The sequence below is a fragment of the Xenopus laevis genome, chromosome 7L (assembly GCF_017654675.1).
Source record: "Xenopus laevis strain J_2021 chromosome 7L, Xenopus_laevis_v10.1, whole genome shotgun sequence".
Classification (NCBI taxonomy): domain Eukaryota; kingdom Metazoa; phylum Chordata; class Amphibia; order Anura; family Pipidae; genus Xenopus; species Xenopus laevis.
Genome location: NC_054383.1, coordinates 108,403,385 through 108,419,297, shown reverse-complemented (window position 1 = coordinate 108,419,297; position 15,913 = coordinate 108,403,385). Strand labels below are relative to the sequence as shown.

At 41.0% G+C, this 15,913-nt stretch overlaps 1 protein-coding gene across 5 annotated transcripts in view; it reads right to left on the bottom strand.

The window, feature by feature from the left end:
• zswim9.L (zinc finger SWIM-type containing 9 L homeolog) overlaps window positions 1-15,913 on the bottom strand; it is a 57,935-nt gene that overhangs the window by 35,008 nt on the left and 7,014 nt on the right. For all 5 annotated transcript variants that reach the window (XM_018226178.2, XM_041569457.1, XM_018226182.2 and 2 more), the window contains exons 2-8: window positions 15,279-15,365; window positions 13,132-14,199; window positions 9,018-9,232; window positions 7,448-8,585; window positions 6,016-6,233; window positions 3,522-4,611; window positions 277-378 (exon numbers count right to left, since the gene is read on the bottom strand). In XM_018226178.2, the coding sequence (XP_018081667.1) occupies window positions 277-378; window positions 3,522-4,611; window positions 6,016-6,233; window positions 7,448-8,585; window positions 9,018-9,232; window positions 13,132-14,121 (3,753 nt within the window). In that variant the 5' untranslated portion in view covers window positions 14,122-14,199; window positions 15,279-15,365. The remainder of the gene's footprint in view (window positions 1-276; window positions 379-3,521; window positions 4,612-6,015; window positions 6,234-7,447; window positions 8,586-9,017; window positions 9,233-13,131; window positions 14,200-15,278; window positions 15,366-15,913) is intronic.

Genomic DNA, 15,913 nt, shown 5'->3' with positions numbered 1-15,913 from the left:
TATGCACACAATTGTAGAAATCCAAGTAGAAGTTGCCATCTACATAAATCTGCTCCTGAGCCGAAACAAATATGTACCCCCTAAAATCGCATATTATTATTATTATAACTCTGGATAACTGAACAGCCGAAACAAATGTATTTTTCTCAAATTGTAATACGAAAATTCAGGTTTGGAAGGTAGAGGATTGGCCATTTGGTTGAAACCATGGATTTGGTGCATGGATCCCTAAATATCAACTTCTATCAGTTCTCAAAGAGTTTGTTAAATAATTACCTCCTTGTCTTTAGTTGGATCGGCTTCAGAGATGATCATTTCTGAGTCTGCTTTAGAGTCAATCATTTCAGCCTCCTCTTCCATCATCTGTTGATCTCCATCCTATCAGGAAAATAAAATGCCCAAGTAAAGGAATGCTAAAGCCGACTGTAAAAACACACACCATCTCTTTTATATCTCTGCTGCCAGAATTTACTATCCCGATTTTCTGATAGCGGTGCAACTTTTATTTCTGACAAACCATTCAGGCTCACGACATACTCGAATTTATGCCAAGAATGATCATATGAACAAATCATATGAAACCAAGTTATGGTTATATGTTATTAAAATCTTTCCAGGCTTAGGCTACAAACTCAACCTTCATAGGTCACCAAATTGGACATCTGCAATTCGATGTTTTTTTGAGGGTTGGAGAGAACTTCCAGTTGGTCACTTTTTTGATAAACTGCAGACAATCTGGTAGCATTTGCTGTGCAAAACAGTAAAAAATGTTGTTCTGCTTTTTGAGAACAGAGATCAAAACACGTGGTCAAGAAAATAAATGATGTCTCTTGATGAAGAAGAGTTTACAAATCAGTACGAGACAACAGACAAAGTAGTAGTAACTTTCTTGAAGAATATTAGGACATCCAGACAATACCTACTTTTTGCAATTTTAACTGTTTAAACTGGCACCTTACTCAGTACATAGATGCTCTAGGCCGGGGTCCCCAATCTTTTTTTTATTTTTACCTGTGAACCACATTCAGTTGTAGATAAGAGTTGAAGAGAAACACAAGCATGGAAAGTCACTAGGGATGCCAAATAAGGGCCACAATTGGCTATTTGGTAGCCCCTATGTGGACTGGCAGTCTACAGGAGACTTTGCTTGGCAGTACACATGGTTTTTATACAACCAAAACTTCCCCCAAGCCTGGAATTCAAAAATAAGCATCTGCTTTGAGGCCACTGGGTGCAATATCCAAGGGGTTGGTGAGCAACAGTTTTCTCACAAGCTACTGGTTGAGGATCACTGCTCTAGTCCTTATATTATGAACTGTTGTTCTCAGGAACGTGTAAGCTCATCATTACATTCTGTAACTCATGTTTGTTAATTTATGGTAAGCTGCATTTAGAATATTATTGTACTAAGTAACAGGCTGCTGCTTATGTATATACCTATTATTGCATTTTAAAACAAACATTTATGCCATTGCCCCTCATCGTTTCACATTCAGTAGTGGTGCCTGCTGCTACAGGAACATTTCATTGTAAAAATAAAAACTGGATTAGAGATACGCTGTACAAAATAAAAAATGTTTGTAATATAGTCGGTTAGGCAAAAATATTACGTATAAAGGCTGGAGTGACTGGATGTCTAATATAATAGCCAGAATCCAACTTCCTGCTTTTCAGCTCTCTGAGTCAGTGATTAAGGGGACCACATGGGATACAACTGTTCAGTGAGTTTCTAATTGATCCTCAGCATTCAGCAAAAGTTATGGCCCATGTGCCCCCCTCAAGTCACTGATTGGTTTCTGCTCGGTCACCAGGGTAACCAGTCAGTGGAAACCAAGAGAGCTGAAAAGCAGGAAGCAATGTTCTGTTATACATGAATATACTGAATGTGTTGCAGTGGGACCTGGATTTTACTATTAAAGGGCATGTAAAGGCAAAAAATAAAATCCCATTTTTACTTTCTTAAATGAAAAAGAAAACTCTCTCCAATATACTTTAATTAAAAAATGAGTACAGTTTTTATAAGAAACCTGACTATATGTAGTGAAATTCTTCCTTCATTAACTGCTGTGGATAGGAATTGTCAGACTGTCCCTAACTGCTCTGCAGGGAAACAATCATGCTTATGAACAGCAGGGGGAGTCCCCGCCTTACTTTCCAGCCAAGCAGAACGCAAGCAGCTTTGTTTTTTTCCCTGTAGAGCAGTAGGCGACTTTGTATTGGATTTTATTTTTGCCTTTACATCCCCTTTACAGTTTCCAACTCCAGTGGCAGGGACAAAGATCAGATTTGAACAGTTAAACTGGGATTCTATTTGGAGGATTATTTTGCTGCAGTAACTGTTTCTACAGAGTTGGAGAAAGTTTGTATTAAACAATACAAAAACCATAAAATCCACATTAGATTACACAACAACACAGGACCCAGTGCAGTCTGTATATTCTGATTAGTAGTCTTCTGGCAAATATTATTTGACTTGTGCGGTTTTGGGGCGGCATGCTGCCCAACCACACCCACATTGGTTCAAAAACACTGGGAATGCACTGGAGATACAATCATTTTTTACGTTTCCAACACGCCAATCCCCATTGCTCTGGTCCAGATGATGAAAATTTGCACGAATAAAGGGGAGGGGACAGGGGTGACGAACGGCAGTGGGCCTCGGGGCGCCCACTATGTAAATCTGGCCTTGCCTGTGGTCAACTTTGAAAGCATAAATAATTTGTTTAATTAGGCTTGTGGTGCAGCGAGTTCATGTTAAGTAAACAAAATACAGCATTTCTAGCCTTATTTTATTGTTAGACTTTACTTCCCCTTTAAGTGCTGTTCTTAGATCTACCAGGCAGCTTCTATCTTGTGTTAGGGAGCTACTTTTTGGTTACCTTCCCATTGTTCTGCTGTTAGGCTGCTGGGGGGGGTGATATCACAGCAGTATAGAGTGACTGAAGTTTATCTGAGCACAAGTCAAATGACTGGGGGCAGCTGGAAACTGTCTAGACCATGACAGAAATCAAAATTAAATTAAAAAAAAAAAAAAATCTGTCTGCCCTTTTGAGAAACAGATTTCAGTGCAGAATTCTGCTGGAGCAGCACTATTAACTGAAAAAAACATTTTTTCCCATGACTAGGAAGCGGCTGTATCTGCCATTGTTTGGCCACCTTCACTTCCCCTTTAACTAAGATTGCAAGACATGATTAAAGGGTTTAATAATGTCTTGCATTCTCAGCTAAAGGGGAAGTGAAGGTGGCCATAAAATGGCAGATACAGCTGCTTCCTAGTCGGCAGCAACTTATCTGCTCATGTATGTGGCCCCCTGACATGCCCACAATATATCGATAAATTAGGTTAGGAACTTTATTGGCTTGTCGATGCCGTCCTTTACCCGACGGCCTGTGATCCTGTAATCTCTCAATGTATGACCAGTTTCACAGCAAAGAATGAATACACCTTGCATAGATTAACATTTCAACAATTTTACAGGTTGTTCTACAACACAATCAGATGTCGGTATGATTAGTCCTACCTGTTCATTCGATGATGGAGATTCTTCATTTTCACAATATGAATGGAGTTCCTGAAGATGCGATTGGTCTGATTTCTTGTAGCCGTCACCAAGAATTGCGCAGAGGCACTGATGCAAAGACGGGTAGGAGCCAAGCACCTGCTTAAGATTCTCATGCTTCTGTAATACTAGTTCAAACATATTTTTCTCTCCCTCTTCGATCCGGTTATCTTTTTTGACCCACATTTTACGCCGTGGGTGCCAGGTATCGTAAAAGTACTGGTATATCTCTGCAGGGCAAATGGCCTTCAGATCAGTTAAATATCGGTTGTAAACTTTCAAGGAACACGTTTGAGAAAGGATATGAAGGTAATTCTTAATCTGGGCTGCTACGGTGTTATCAAGGTTGGCGATTTTGCGATACAGAATATCCAGAACTAAATGCATGCAGTACCTTAAAGATGAATGTGGCAAATGGGTTTCTAGATTGACAGGTTCGTGAATTTCTGGGTTTACGGTTAAGTGTTTGGTCTGGTTGCTTAGTGTGGGGTTAATCTGGACAACTGAACTTAAAAGAAAGTCCAATGTACCTGGTACTCCTTTCTTTGCAATACAGTAAGCACACACCTTCCAACCTACTCCCTTTTCTTCACAATAAATGGTGTACAGGTCAAAACTCTGACTAAAGTCTGAGAAAAGGTCAATAAAAATGTTTTCGGGGAATTTAGAAGCGATTTCTTTCAGTGTAGAAGTCATGAGAAATATTTTCTGCACAAGCAATTTGTCTTCCACAAACACCAACTTCACTTTTGCGTCAGGGTCGGAGATAAAGAGTGAGTCCAGTTCTGCCAGAACTTGCGTGCGATCTTCAAATGCTCCAGAGCGAAACCGCAGAAGCCTTTTCAAATCACTTGGCTCTAGAAACTTTCTGGAGATGTTGTTTGCAACCTGTGCTGGTAGCCCCACGGCGGATGACAGCTTGCATTTCTTAGCAGGAGGAGGTTGGGTTGTTTCTTCTGCTTCATGGACATGACTGGAGTTGCTCTGGGTGATAATAAGCTTGTCTTTCTCGGGTCCCAGTGTCAGCTCAATAAAAGCTGGACATTCCTTCCTAAAATTGACCAAAAATACATAATGCAGAAATGAACTGAAGAGAATATTATGCCTATGATAACGTCTCGAGTTATAATTTGGATAAAAATGGGCACAGCAGCAACTCTTCAATAAAAGCAAACTCACTGCACCAATAATCTGCTGCCCTGTATAAACCTGCATCCAACAGAGTAACACCTGGATGTCCTGCAGATGACTTTTCTAGATTGGCTGTGGGTGTGTGTGTGTAAGCACTCTAAACAAGAAACCTAGGGGCAAATTCACTAAGATTCGTAGTTGAGCCAGGCGTAGTTTCACCAGCGCTCCGCAAATTCACTAAAATCCGAAGTTGCGCTCAGGGGAAGAGTAAGGTTGCGAAGTTGCGCTAGCGTTGATTCGCTAAGCGAAGCGAAGTTACGCTAGCGATGATTAATTTGCATAAGGTGCCAAATTCAAATTTCAATGGAGGAATACGTACAATCACTACAAATGCCTGGGAAACTTTCAAAACATCAAATAAAATTTATTTTTTGCCCTACACATGTGCCCACTGTATAGTTAAGTTGCCATGAGTTAGGAAATGTAGGGGGGAAGGAGGGGAGCCCCAAAAAATTTTTCGATCTTTTTCAGCCTATCACCCATAATATAGAAAAAAACGCCAGCGCTTTTTGGGACTTAGAAAAAATTTGAACTTTTTTTGAAGCAATCCCTATCTACTCTATTGAGCTTCGCCTGGTCTGAGGTGGCGAAGGAAGTCTAGCATAAATGGTAGCGTTCAGAACAATGCGCGCGTTAGTGAATTTGCGTAATTACGTCCGTTGCGCAAATTCGCCAGGCGTAAGGGTGCGAAGTAACACTAGCGAATTTACGCCAGCGTTCGTTAGTGAATTTGCAAAGTGACGAAAATAACCAACGCTAGCGAATTGACTCTAGCGTTAGGCGCTTCAGCGCTTAGTGAATTTGCCCCCTAGGGTTCTGTGACACCCTTAGGCTATAATTATCAAACACTAGACCTAGGGTGGCCATACACCTATAGATCTGCTCATTTGGTGATTTCCAATTAGTGGATCTCTCCCTCTGATCGTGGGCCCTAGGGTTCAACGATCAGATCATAATTAAAGGAATACGGGTAGTCAGATTGCAGAACTGCATCAACGAACAGATGCGGTCCATGATTCAATGGGATTTTTACCCCAGCCCGATCTGACATCTCGGCCAGATATTGATCGGGGAAGCTCATCGGAGGGCCCCACACACAGGCCAATAAGCTGCTGACTCGCTCTGTCAGCAGCTTTTATCGGCCTGAATATTGCTTATATATATAACTTTAGAAACTAGAAAAGCAATCCCATAATTTCTATTATGTATATTTGAAAGATATACTTTGTGTAGAATCAATGCTTGCTAAAAACGACAAACTCACCAACTGCAGTAAAGTTGTACCCAGCTGTACTTTAAGGACAGTGCTGCCTGTGGACTGACACCTTTGTCACCATCTGTCTCCTCACTGAAAGTGGCAGAAGATAAGCGCACCAGAAATTTCTCTTTGCTCCATTTTTCCAAGTAACAGCTAAAATCATCCCAGCTCTGAAATTCTTTCCCATGCACTTGATCCGAATCTCCTTCAGTTTCTTCAGGACTCTAATTAAAAAAAAATGCATAGTTAACATTCGTCTTGCTGGTAGCACAGCCCATGGCTATTAGAATATATAACTTTGGCTTATATTTGTGATTACAAAGCATTTCTCTCTATTATTTATTATAAGAAATCAGTGTTTGATAGGAACAGCTGTAGCGACACAAACAATGGCTAACATCAGTCAATACAGCTCTTCCTATTATCGATTGACATCAAGCACGGGCTGTTCTGTGAATTCTGAGAAAATTTGGACACTTTGGCTGGATGTCAACTCTGTTGACGTGGGTGTTGATCTATTATACAAATCTAGAGGGCATTATGGGTGTCTAGGGCATAGAGGCTAAGGCAGTAGCATAGGATGGGACATGATGGTTATGTCTATACTCTGTATGCTGATGTAGTTATTGTACATCTTTATCCCCTTTTTAATTTCTGTTCTATTTCTCCTCAAACAAATACATTCTTTAAAAAAAAAAATCTCTAATCGGTGGAATAAAGAAAATACATTGAATATATTCACACGTGTATCAGGTGAGGTACCAATAAGTACTTTTTAAAATAGATACATAGTATACCAAAAAGTTTCCATCAGTATATGGCTGCCTTAATGGCAATCGGACATCTGATGATTTAGGGGTAGATTTATTAAGAAATGAGTTGTATTTGCCATAAAAATGAGTTTGAGGTTATTTTTTTTGGTCCAAAATCAATTTTTGCAACACTTAGATTATCAGTGACTATTTTTGGAGAATATCAAATGTTAAAGCTCCATAAACCCCATATCATAGTAAGGTTGGGAAAAAAAAAAAAAAAACCAGACCGTCTATATATAACCTTTCTAACTTGAATAAACTTTTTAAAGTTGATCCAGAGGAAAAAAAAAAAACCCTTTTGAAGCCTCTCCAATTTGCCTCAGAGGGGGAAAAAATCCTTCCTGACTCCAAAATGGCAATCGGACAAGTCCCTGGATCAACTTGTACTATGAGCTATCTTCCATAACCCTGTATTCCTTCACTTGCTAAAAAGCAATCCAACCCCTTCTTAAAGCTATCTAATGTATCAGCCTGTACCACTGATTCAGGGAGAGAATTCCAGATCTTTACAGCTCTCACTGTAAAAAAAAAATCCCCACCGAAGACTGAGCTGGAAACTTCTTTCTTCTAATTGTTAAAAGTTAGCGCTGTATACAGCAACAGCAAAAGGAACAAATGGTTACCTGATCTACAGTAGGAGCAGTATTTTCCTCCAGTGGAGTGATTGATTCTTCCATGGAAGTCTGTGATTTCAAATCAGATGTGCTTTTGTCTAAATCCTCCACATGATTCAATTCTGATGACTCGACAGGTTCCTGCTGATCTTCTGATAGGATAGCCTGTAGGCACTGATATAAAGAAGGCAGTGATCCCAAATGTGCTTTCAGTTCGTTATGTTTTGCCTCGACATATGCAAAAATGGAGCTATCCAAATCACTCGTCCTATTATCCTTTTCACACCATAATTTCCAATGTGGATGCCAAGTGTCAAAATAGTACTGGAAAACTTCATCCGGACATGCTGCCTTTAAATCCGCCAGGTATTCGGTGTAGACGTCAGTTGACGGAGCCTTGGAGAGGCTAACTAATAGGTTCTTAATCTGCGACTGCTCCATCTGGCTTAGAAAAGAGATGCTGTTATGCATACTGTCAAAGACTAACAGTGAGCAATACCTCACCAAGGCATTGGGAAGCAGGGCCTGTATGTCTAAAGGATTCCGTATTTCGGGACTGACTGTGAAATACTTCACTTGGGTGCTTATATTGGGACACACTTGCAGGACAGTTTGTATAAGAAACCGCAATGTTTCTGAAGTCTCCTTCCTTCCGATGCAATGGGCACAAACCCGCCAGCTGAAACTTTCATCTTGACAAAGGAGAGAATACAAATCAAATTCCTGGTTTAAGGCAGGGATGTGATCAACATACATAGTTTCAGGAAAATGCTGCAGCAAATTCTGCATGGCACTGGTCATTAAAAAGATGTTCTTGACGATAAACTTATCTTCGGTATAAATCAATTTCACTTTTGCGGAAGGGTCAGAGTTAAAAAGGGATTCCAGTTCGTCCAGGAGTTGAGACTCCCCGCCGAATGGGAAGTGTAAACGGAGGAGTTTTGTCAACTCATTTCGGTCCATGAATTTATCGGAAATGTCGGCTGCTTTTCCAATGGGGAATTCAACGAATAACGACGGTTTTCTGGTGAAACGAGATGGTAGGTCAATCTCAGAGTCATGAATGTGATTGAGGTCGGCCTTTGCAATAATGAGCTTGTCTTTGTCTGGGCCCAATTTTAGATGAATTGTTGCCGGACAGCGTTTCCTAGAAATAATAATTAAAAAAAAAAATCTTCAGGGGCATATGCATACATTTTAAAAGGTAGATTAAAAATACCTAAATTATTTTATCCTATTTTCTACCCTACGAACATCAATATTATAAAAGAAAGGAAACTGGATTGAGGAGGAAATTGCACGGATTAATTTGCGAACAATGGCAAAATTTAACCTGCAGCACGCAACCGTTAGATCTGCAAAATACAGAAAGCATATTTATAATTCTCTCTGAATAAAGCCCTTCTAATAAAGGCTTTTTAAGAAAAATTCCATTTGCTTGGTGCGGTCTAATGGAAAAACATATTGCTGCTAATGACAGGAGCTAAGAACATTTTTATTGTATTATTGCATTTCCTATAATCCCCATTGTTCAATGCTACACATTTTTTCTATGTTTTAACCACCATTTTACAAATACCTTGTGTAGCTGCTGCATCCAAGGTTCACAGTACTGTACTTTAAAGACTGGATCAAGTCTTGGCTCATATCTTCATTGGTAAGTGGCACTGAACTGCGGATTACAAAAATAATCTTCTGTTCTTCACACCAGGAGATAAGAAATGATTGGAATTCCTCCCAGCTGGAGAACGTCATGTCTTCCAGTCCATTTGTCTTTGCGATTTCTTCAGTTGGCTGTGGAAGAAGACAAGACATTTACACCTTTCTACTACAGGTATGGGACCCGTTATCCAGAATGCTTAGGACCTGGGGGTTGCTGGATAATTTGGATCGTAATACCTTAGGTCTGCTAAAATATCATTTAAAAATTAGATTAACGCAATAGGATTGTTTTGCCTCTAAAAATAATTAATGATATATTGCTTGGGATGAAGTAAAATGTACTGTTTTATTACTACAGAGAAAAAGGAAATAATTTTTAAACATGTGAATTATTTGATTACAATGGAGACCTCTAAGTTGGAGCTTTTCGGATACGGGGTTTCCTGATAACAGATCCCATGCCTGTATTGGCAATTCATTTTCTGATTCTGTGTCAGGCACACAGCATAGCAATTTACCTTAATGAATAAAAAGTGAAGGGACACCAGTCCTCATGACTCAAGCAGAAAATAATAGATATATCTTGGCTTAATTGAGGTTGCGTACGGTTAGTTAAGGCGGCCATACATGCTACAATTACAATCTTTCCCACAACCAATGGTCACAACCACTCTACTAACGTTAAAAGATGAATCATCCTTTTCTCTTGTCCTACATTGGGGGGACACAGGCACCATGGGGATGAAGATCACGTTGCTTGGAGAATGGACACTAAAAGGTTAAAGAAGCTCCTCCTCCTGCACTGGGCTGCATCCCCTGCCTTCTTCTTTTACCCTCAGGACGTGAACCGCAGAGATTGCTGGTATGTTCCTCTCTGGCCACAGTAGAATCCAATTGCCTCTGCAAGAGCCGCCTGGCGCCTCCCTGGTGATTTATGTAGGCTACTGCCCTCACGTTGTCCCATTGTACTCGTACGGGTCGACCCCTCAGGTTGTCTGTCCAAGGAAACCGGGAGAGCCATATCACCCTTAGTTCTAGGATGTTGATGGGGAGTGACTTTTCTCCTAGAGTCCATCTGCCCTGAACAGCGTGGTCTTTTAAGAACCCTCTACCGATGAGTGGTTGGGGAAAAAGCTTTCCCGATTGCAGTGTCATAGGCCGAAGCCACCATTCCATCAATGCCCGAACAGGAGTTGTTACAAGTATCTTGCGAAAGGAGGTTATCTCGGTTGGTGGGAGAGTTAGACCCAGGTCTTCCGTCCTCTGCGAAGGTGTAAATACCGACTTCATGTAGTTGATGAGCCATCCCAGCCCAGTCAGTGTTCCCACCACAGTCTGAGATGGTTTGTGGATAGGGAATAAGAGCGGGTCTTGACTAGCAGGTCGTCAACGTATGGTATGACCCCAACACCCTGGAGTCTCACATCTGCCACAGCTGCTGCCATCACCTTTGAAGGGAAGTGCCACCAATTGCCAATGCTCTCCTGTGGCAAAAAAAACAATGTAATCAGTAGTGGTTGGGATGTATTGACACATGAAGATATGCATCCTTGATGTCGATCATTGCCATGAACCCCACTCCTCTAAGGATAACAGTACTGATTGTACAGATTCCATCTTTAAGTGTTGCTTTCGGACATATTTGTTTACTGCTTTTAGGTCTAGCACTGGACGCTAAGAACCGTCCTCATTGTCTAGGGAAGGAACTTGCTGCATTACCCCCGAATCGGAGCGGTCTTGAAGGATTCCCTGAAGGGCGTAGCACTTGGGCTCCCTTGAGGGCAGATGTGATAGGAAAAATTTCTCGGGTGGAGCCTGTACAAAATCGATGAGGTAACCTTGAGCCACTATCTTAAGCACCAAAGGACCCTGAACCCTCTGTTCACACACCTCCCGAAAGTTTCTTAGGTGACCGCCTAAGAGAAGGCCTTCGGTGGTGGGCAACCATTCATGTGGAGGTGGACTTGTACTGAGACGGCTTGGTCGTATTCCTTGCTGCGGGCCAGTTGCGGCCCTGCTTAGGTGGAAATCTGGGGCGACCGGTTGACTGGTGCTTTTCAGTCATCGTTCTCTGCCTTTGATGAAAGGGCTGGAGAAATGGTCTTCTCTTAAAGGTGGTGCACTTGGGCCTATTTTGCATGAGTAACGTGCTCTTGCCCCCAGTCGCCTGTGAGATTATTTTGTTGAGTTCTGCCCTAAACAGTTGTTTTCCCACGAATGGAAGACTGACAAGTGATCTCCTTGATGTGAGGTCTGCAGACAAGGTCTTTAGCCATAGAAACCGTCTGGCTTCAATAGACTGGGTGGATGTTCTGGCAATTAGCTTTCCCGTGTCCAGTGCTGCATCGCAGATGTAGACATTTGCAGCTGCAATCTGGGACAGAAGAAGGTCTGTAGAGGGGTCATCTGACCCAATGAGTTGTGCCACCTGCTCTAACCAGACATCCATTGCTCCCGATACCCATGCTGTGGCAAAGATGGGCTGCTCCAGCTGCTGAAAATACGGCCTTATAGATCCCCTACAGGCGCCTGTATATGGGGTCCTTAAAGGATGCTGCTTCTGCCACAGGAATAGTTGTGGTCTTGGATAGTCGTGATACTGGAGGGTCTACCATTGGCAATGAGGACCAGAGCTCGATACATTCTTATGGGAAGGGGTAGGTTTGCGTGAATCACTTTGAGAATGGAACCTTGCAGTTGGGCATTTTCCATTGTGCCCTTACAAAGTCATCCAGCTGCTCATAAACCGGAAAGACATAAGAAGTCTTTTTCTGCTTCTTGAAGATATTCTTGCTTGGTTCAGCGGTAGCTGAAGTGTCTTCAATATTTAGTGTCTGTAAGCACTGTTTAAATCAGAGTTTCTACTTCCCTTAGTGATCTAGGAGCATCCTGTTCCTGATCAGAATCTTCCCCAGAAAGCACCTGCCCTTCTTCCCCAGATTCCTCCTGCTCCTCTGGGTGTTAGGGGGTGTGGGCACTTAATCACAGTCGCTTGCAGGCTCGACCTTTGTGGCTGCTCTGACAGATGTTCCAAGACCCTGTCTCAGGTAGTCTAGCTAGGTTCTGAAGTTCTGCCAGAAATAGAGAAAGTGCTTGCATCAATTCTGAATCCGAGCTCAACTGAATGGCCAAAGCAGTTGCTGAGCTGGATGGTAGGGTTGCATTACACTAACAAAATGCAGGGATAGGGCCAGATTAATAAGATCCACACACTGGGTCAGCAGAAGCGTTGGAAAATGTAATTTTGCAGGATGCACAAGCAAGGTGTGATACCAGGGGTGGGGTGCGTACCGTAGCTTGCAGCTTAATAGTGGGCATCTCCTCTGTTCTGTCGGTCATGGCAGAGTAAACTAACCCCTAGGGCAGTAGGCAGGGAAGATAGATCCTATGAGACAGATGACACCTGCAGAATCCTCACTGCCTGGGCTGTGTATGGGATGAGATGGAGAAAATGACTCATAGTCCCCACTGCTGGCATGGCACTTGAATTAATCTGTACCACTGCTCCATTCCAGAACGTGTCTGTCCTCCATCTGAGGGCACTAAAGTAAAACTAAGGGTAAAGGAGTAGGCAGGGGATGAAGCCCAGTGCAGGATAAGGAGCTTCTTTAACCTTTTAGTGTCCAAGCAACAGGATCTTCTTAGTGATGGTTGCTAGGGTAATTTGGGCCCTAAAAACCAGTTTGCTGAAATTTCAAACTGGAGAGCTGCTGAATAAAACAAGCTAAACAATTCAGAAACCACAAATAATAAAAACCAATTGCAAATTGTCTCACAAGATCACTATCTACATCATACTATATGTTAACTCAAAGGTGATCAACCCCTTTAAAGGTAACTTCAATTTGTTAATGGGAGATTTCTCCTGGTTTTTTTCTCCTTTAAATACAACAGGTCATAAATCGTTAGAATAGTTTTTTCCCCCATTAATTGCAACAGGTTGTAAATTGCTATAACAGTAGCCCGAGTAACATCACAACAAAGACGAATGCATTAATGTTATCAAATCACAATAGAAAACAAAAACGTACCTTCTCAGGAACAGCCGGGGGAGGTTCAGGCACAGGAAGCAGATTCACTGGAGGTAAACTTTCTGGAACACTCTTTAATTCACGATTTTCATTGAAAACCACACAAAGGCAATTATTCAGTGACAACGAGCTGCCCATTTCTGTCGCAAGGGTATAATGCAGAGACGTAACATAGGAATAGATGGCTTTCTCAGCTTTAAGCCTTTTGTTATCCTTTGTGCACCACAATTTTCGGCTCGGGTGCCATGTTTCATAGTAGTACTGATACACTTCTGCAGGACATACGTTCTTGAACTCATTTAGACAACGGTTGTAGACCTTTAAGGAGCGAGTGTGCAGGAGGATATGCAAGACAGTTTTGATTTGTGTCTGGGTAGCACACTGCAGTTCAGACAGTTTATTCTCCAATATTTGCAAAACTAACAAATAGCAAAGCCTTATAGTTGCGTTCGGTAACAGAGTACCCATGTCAAGAGAATCTGTTATACCTGGATGTACGGTTATGTATTTGATTTGAGCCTTCATTTTTGGTATGCTTTGCAGAACAGAAACAATGAGAAATCTTAATATATCGGGGTTATTTGACTGTGATATACAGCTGGCACATATCTTCCACTCAGAGTTCTCATCTTCACAGGAAACACTGTACAGGTTAAAGCCAGGGCTAACATTCTTTAAGAGATCCACGTAGAGATGTTCGGGGTATTTCTGGGCCCGTTCTTGCATTGCAGAGGACATTATAAAAATGTTTTTCACTATAACTTTATCTTCGACAAACACCAGTTTGATTTTGCCATTAGGGTCCGAGACAAAGAAATTATCCAGAGCTTTCAGAACCTGAGCGTAGTCTTTTGGAGAATTCATATCAATGCGAGAAAGCCTGGACAGGTCACTGCGATCGAGGAACTTCCTGGAAATGTCATTAGATATTTGGGCAATGCCTGCAAGGCTTAGAGCCCGCACTTTTCTCTTCTCTGGCTGGAGTGCCATGATTGGCAGCGTACACAATGGGGGTGAAGAGCTTTTGAAAGGGACTTTACAATTTCTTCAATATCCACGATTCTAAAACTGCAAGAGATAAAAGATTTTAATTTTTCAGCTTTCAGATGTGGAATGTAATTTAAGTAAAAAATAAAGCTTTCCCATGGTCTGATGAATAAGGAATGTGAATGACAATACAGGTATGAGATCCGTTAGCAGGAAATCTGAATCTAGAAAGCTCCGAACTACTGAAATGCCATCTCCCGTAGATCCAAATTATTGAAAGATCCCTAGCTCCTCAACATTCTGGATAACAGGTCCCATACCTGTAATAATCATCAAAGTATGGGTATGGGATCTGTTATCTGAAACAAAGATGTATAAGCATAAACACTTCGCCAGTAGAATAACTCACCAAATTAAATGGGTGGCCTAGGTGCTCCTGCCCCAGGCCCTCAGCTCAAGGGAGCGGACTATCCATATATGGAGAAACAAAACGTTGGAGCAAGGCACTCAGGTAGGTCACGCGTAAATCAGACTAATATGTAAAAATAGAAATATTTTATTTGTATAAACAACTAAACGTGTTAGGCATCAGTTGTTTATACAAATAAAATATTTTTACTTATAATTTGTCTAATCTATGCAGGACCTACCTGGGTGTCTTGCTCCAACATTTTGTTTCTCCATCTGTTATCTGAAACCCCATTATCCAGAAAGCCCTGAATTAAGGAAAGGTCTTCTGCCATAGGCTCAATTTTATCCAAATAATCCAAAATTTTAAAAATGATTTCCTTTTTCTCTGTAATAATAAAACCGTAACTTGTACTTGATCCAAACTAAGATATAATTAATCCTTATTGGAAGCAAAACCAGCCTATTGGGTTTATTTAATGTTTACATGATTTTCTAGTAGACTTAAGGTATGAAGATCCAAGTTAAAGAAAGATCCCTTATCCGTAAAACCCCCAGGTCCCAAGCATTCTGGATAACAGGTCCCATGCATGTAATAATGCAGCACATATGCCTCAAGCCTACCAATGGGGTGCAGACATTGTGACTTTTTATTTTACAAAGGCTATTAAATTGCATGGGTAGCAAAACTCCATTATGATGAAATTAAAATAAGATGGAAAACCTACTTTTAAAAAAATTCATTTATTTACCTGATTTCCTTGAAGGTAGCCGAGAAGAGAGCAATCAATACACACAAGTAAAATGCAGGAAACTACATGATCATTATTATTTAGTACCTGTTGGCAAAAACAGATAAACATATTAGTTCTGCCGAAGAAATGCAAAAGATTATCATCATTACAATACTTCTTTTTACAGCATTAACAAACTGAATTAGTCTTTTGCTTGATGAGCCTCAACAAGGAAGTAAATTTGTTCTATAGTCCTTGACTGTACAGGTTAAATTTTAGTATTTTATAGAGTGCCTTGTTGTTTTTTCAGTTGGTCTTAATTTTTTTCTAGTTTTTGAATTTTTTCCTTCCTCTGACTCTTTTCAGCTTTCAAATGGGGGTCATTGACCCCAGTAGCCGGAAAACGATTGCTCTGCGAGGCTACAATTTAATTGTTAGAGTTACATTCTATTACTTAAAGAGGTGGTTCACATTTAATAAGTTAACTTAGTATTTTATAGAATGGCCAATTCAAAGCAGCTTTTCAATTGCAAATAGCTCAAAAGTGAACAATCCCTTTAACTTTCTATTCATATTGTGGTCTCTATTTCAAACCAATAACTGGTTGCTAGGTTAAATTGGGCCCGAGCAACCAAACTGATGCTAAACAAAAA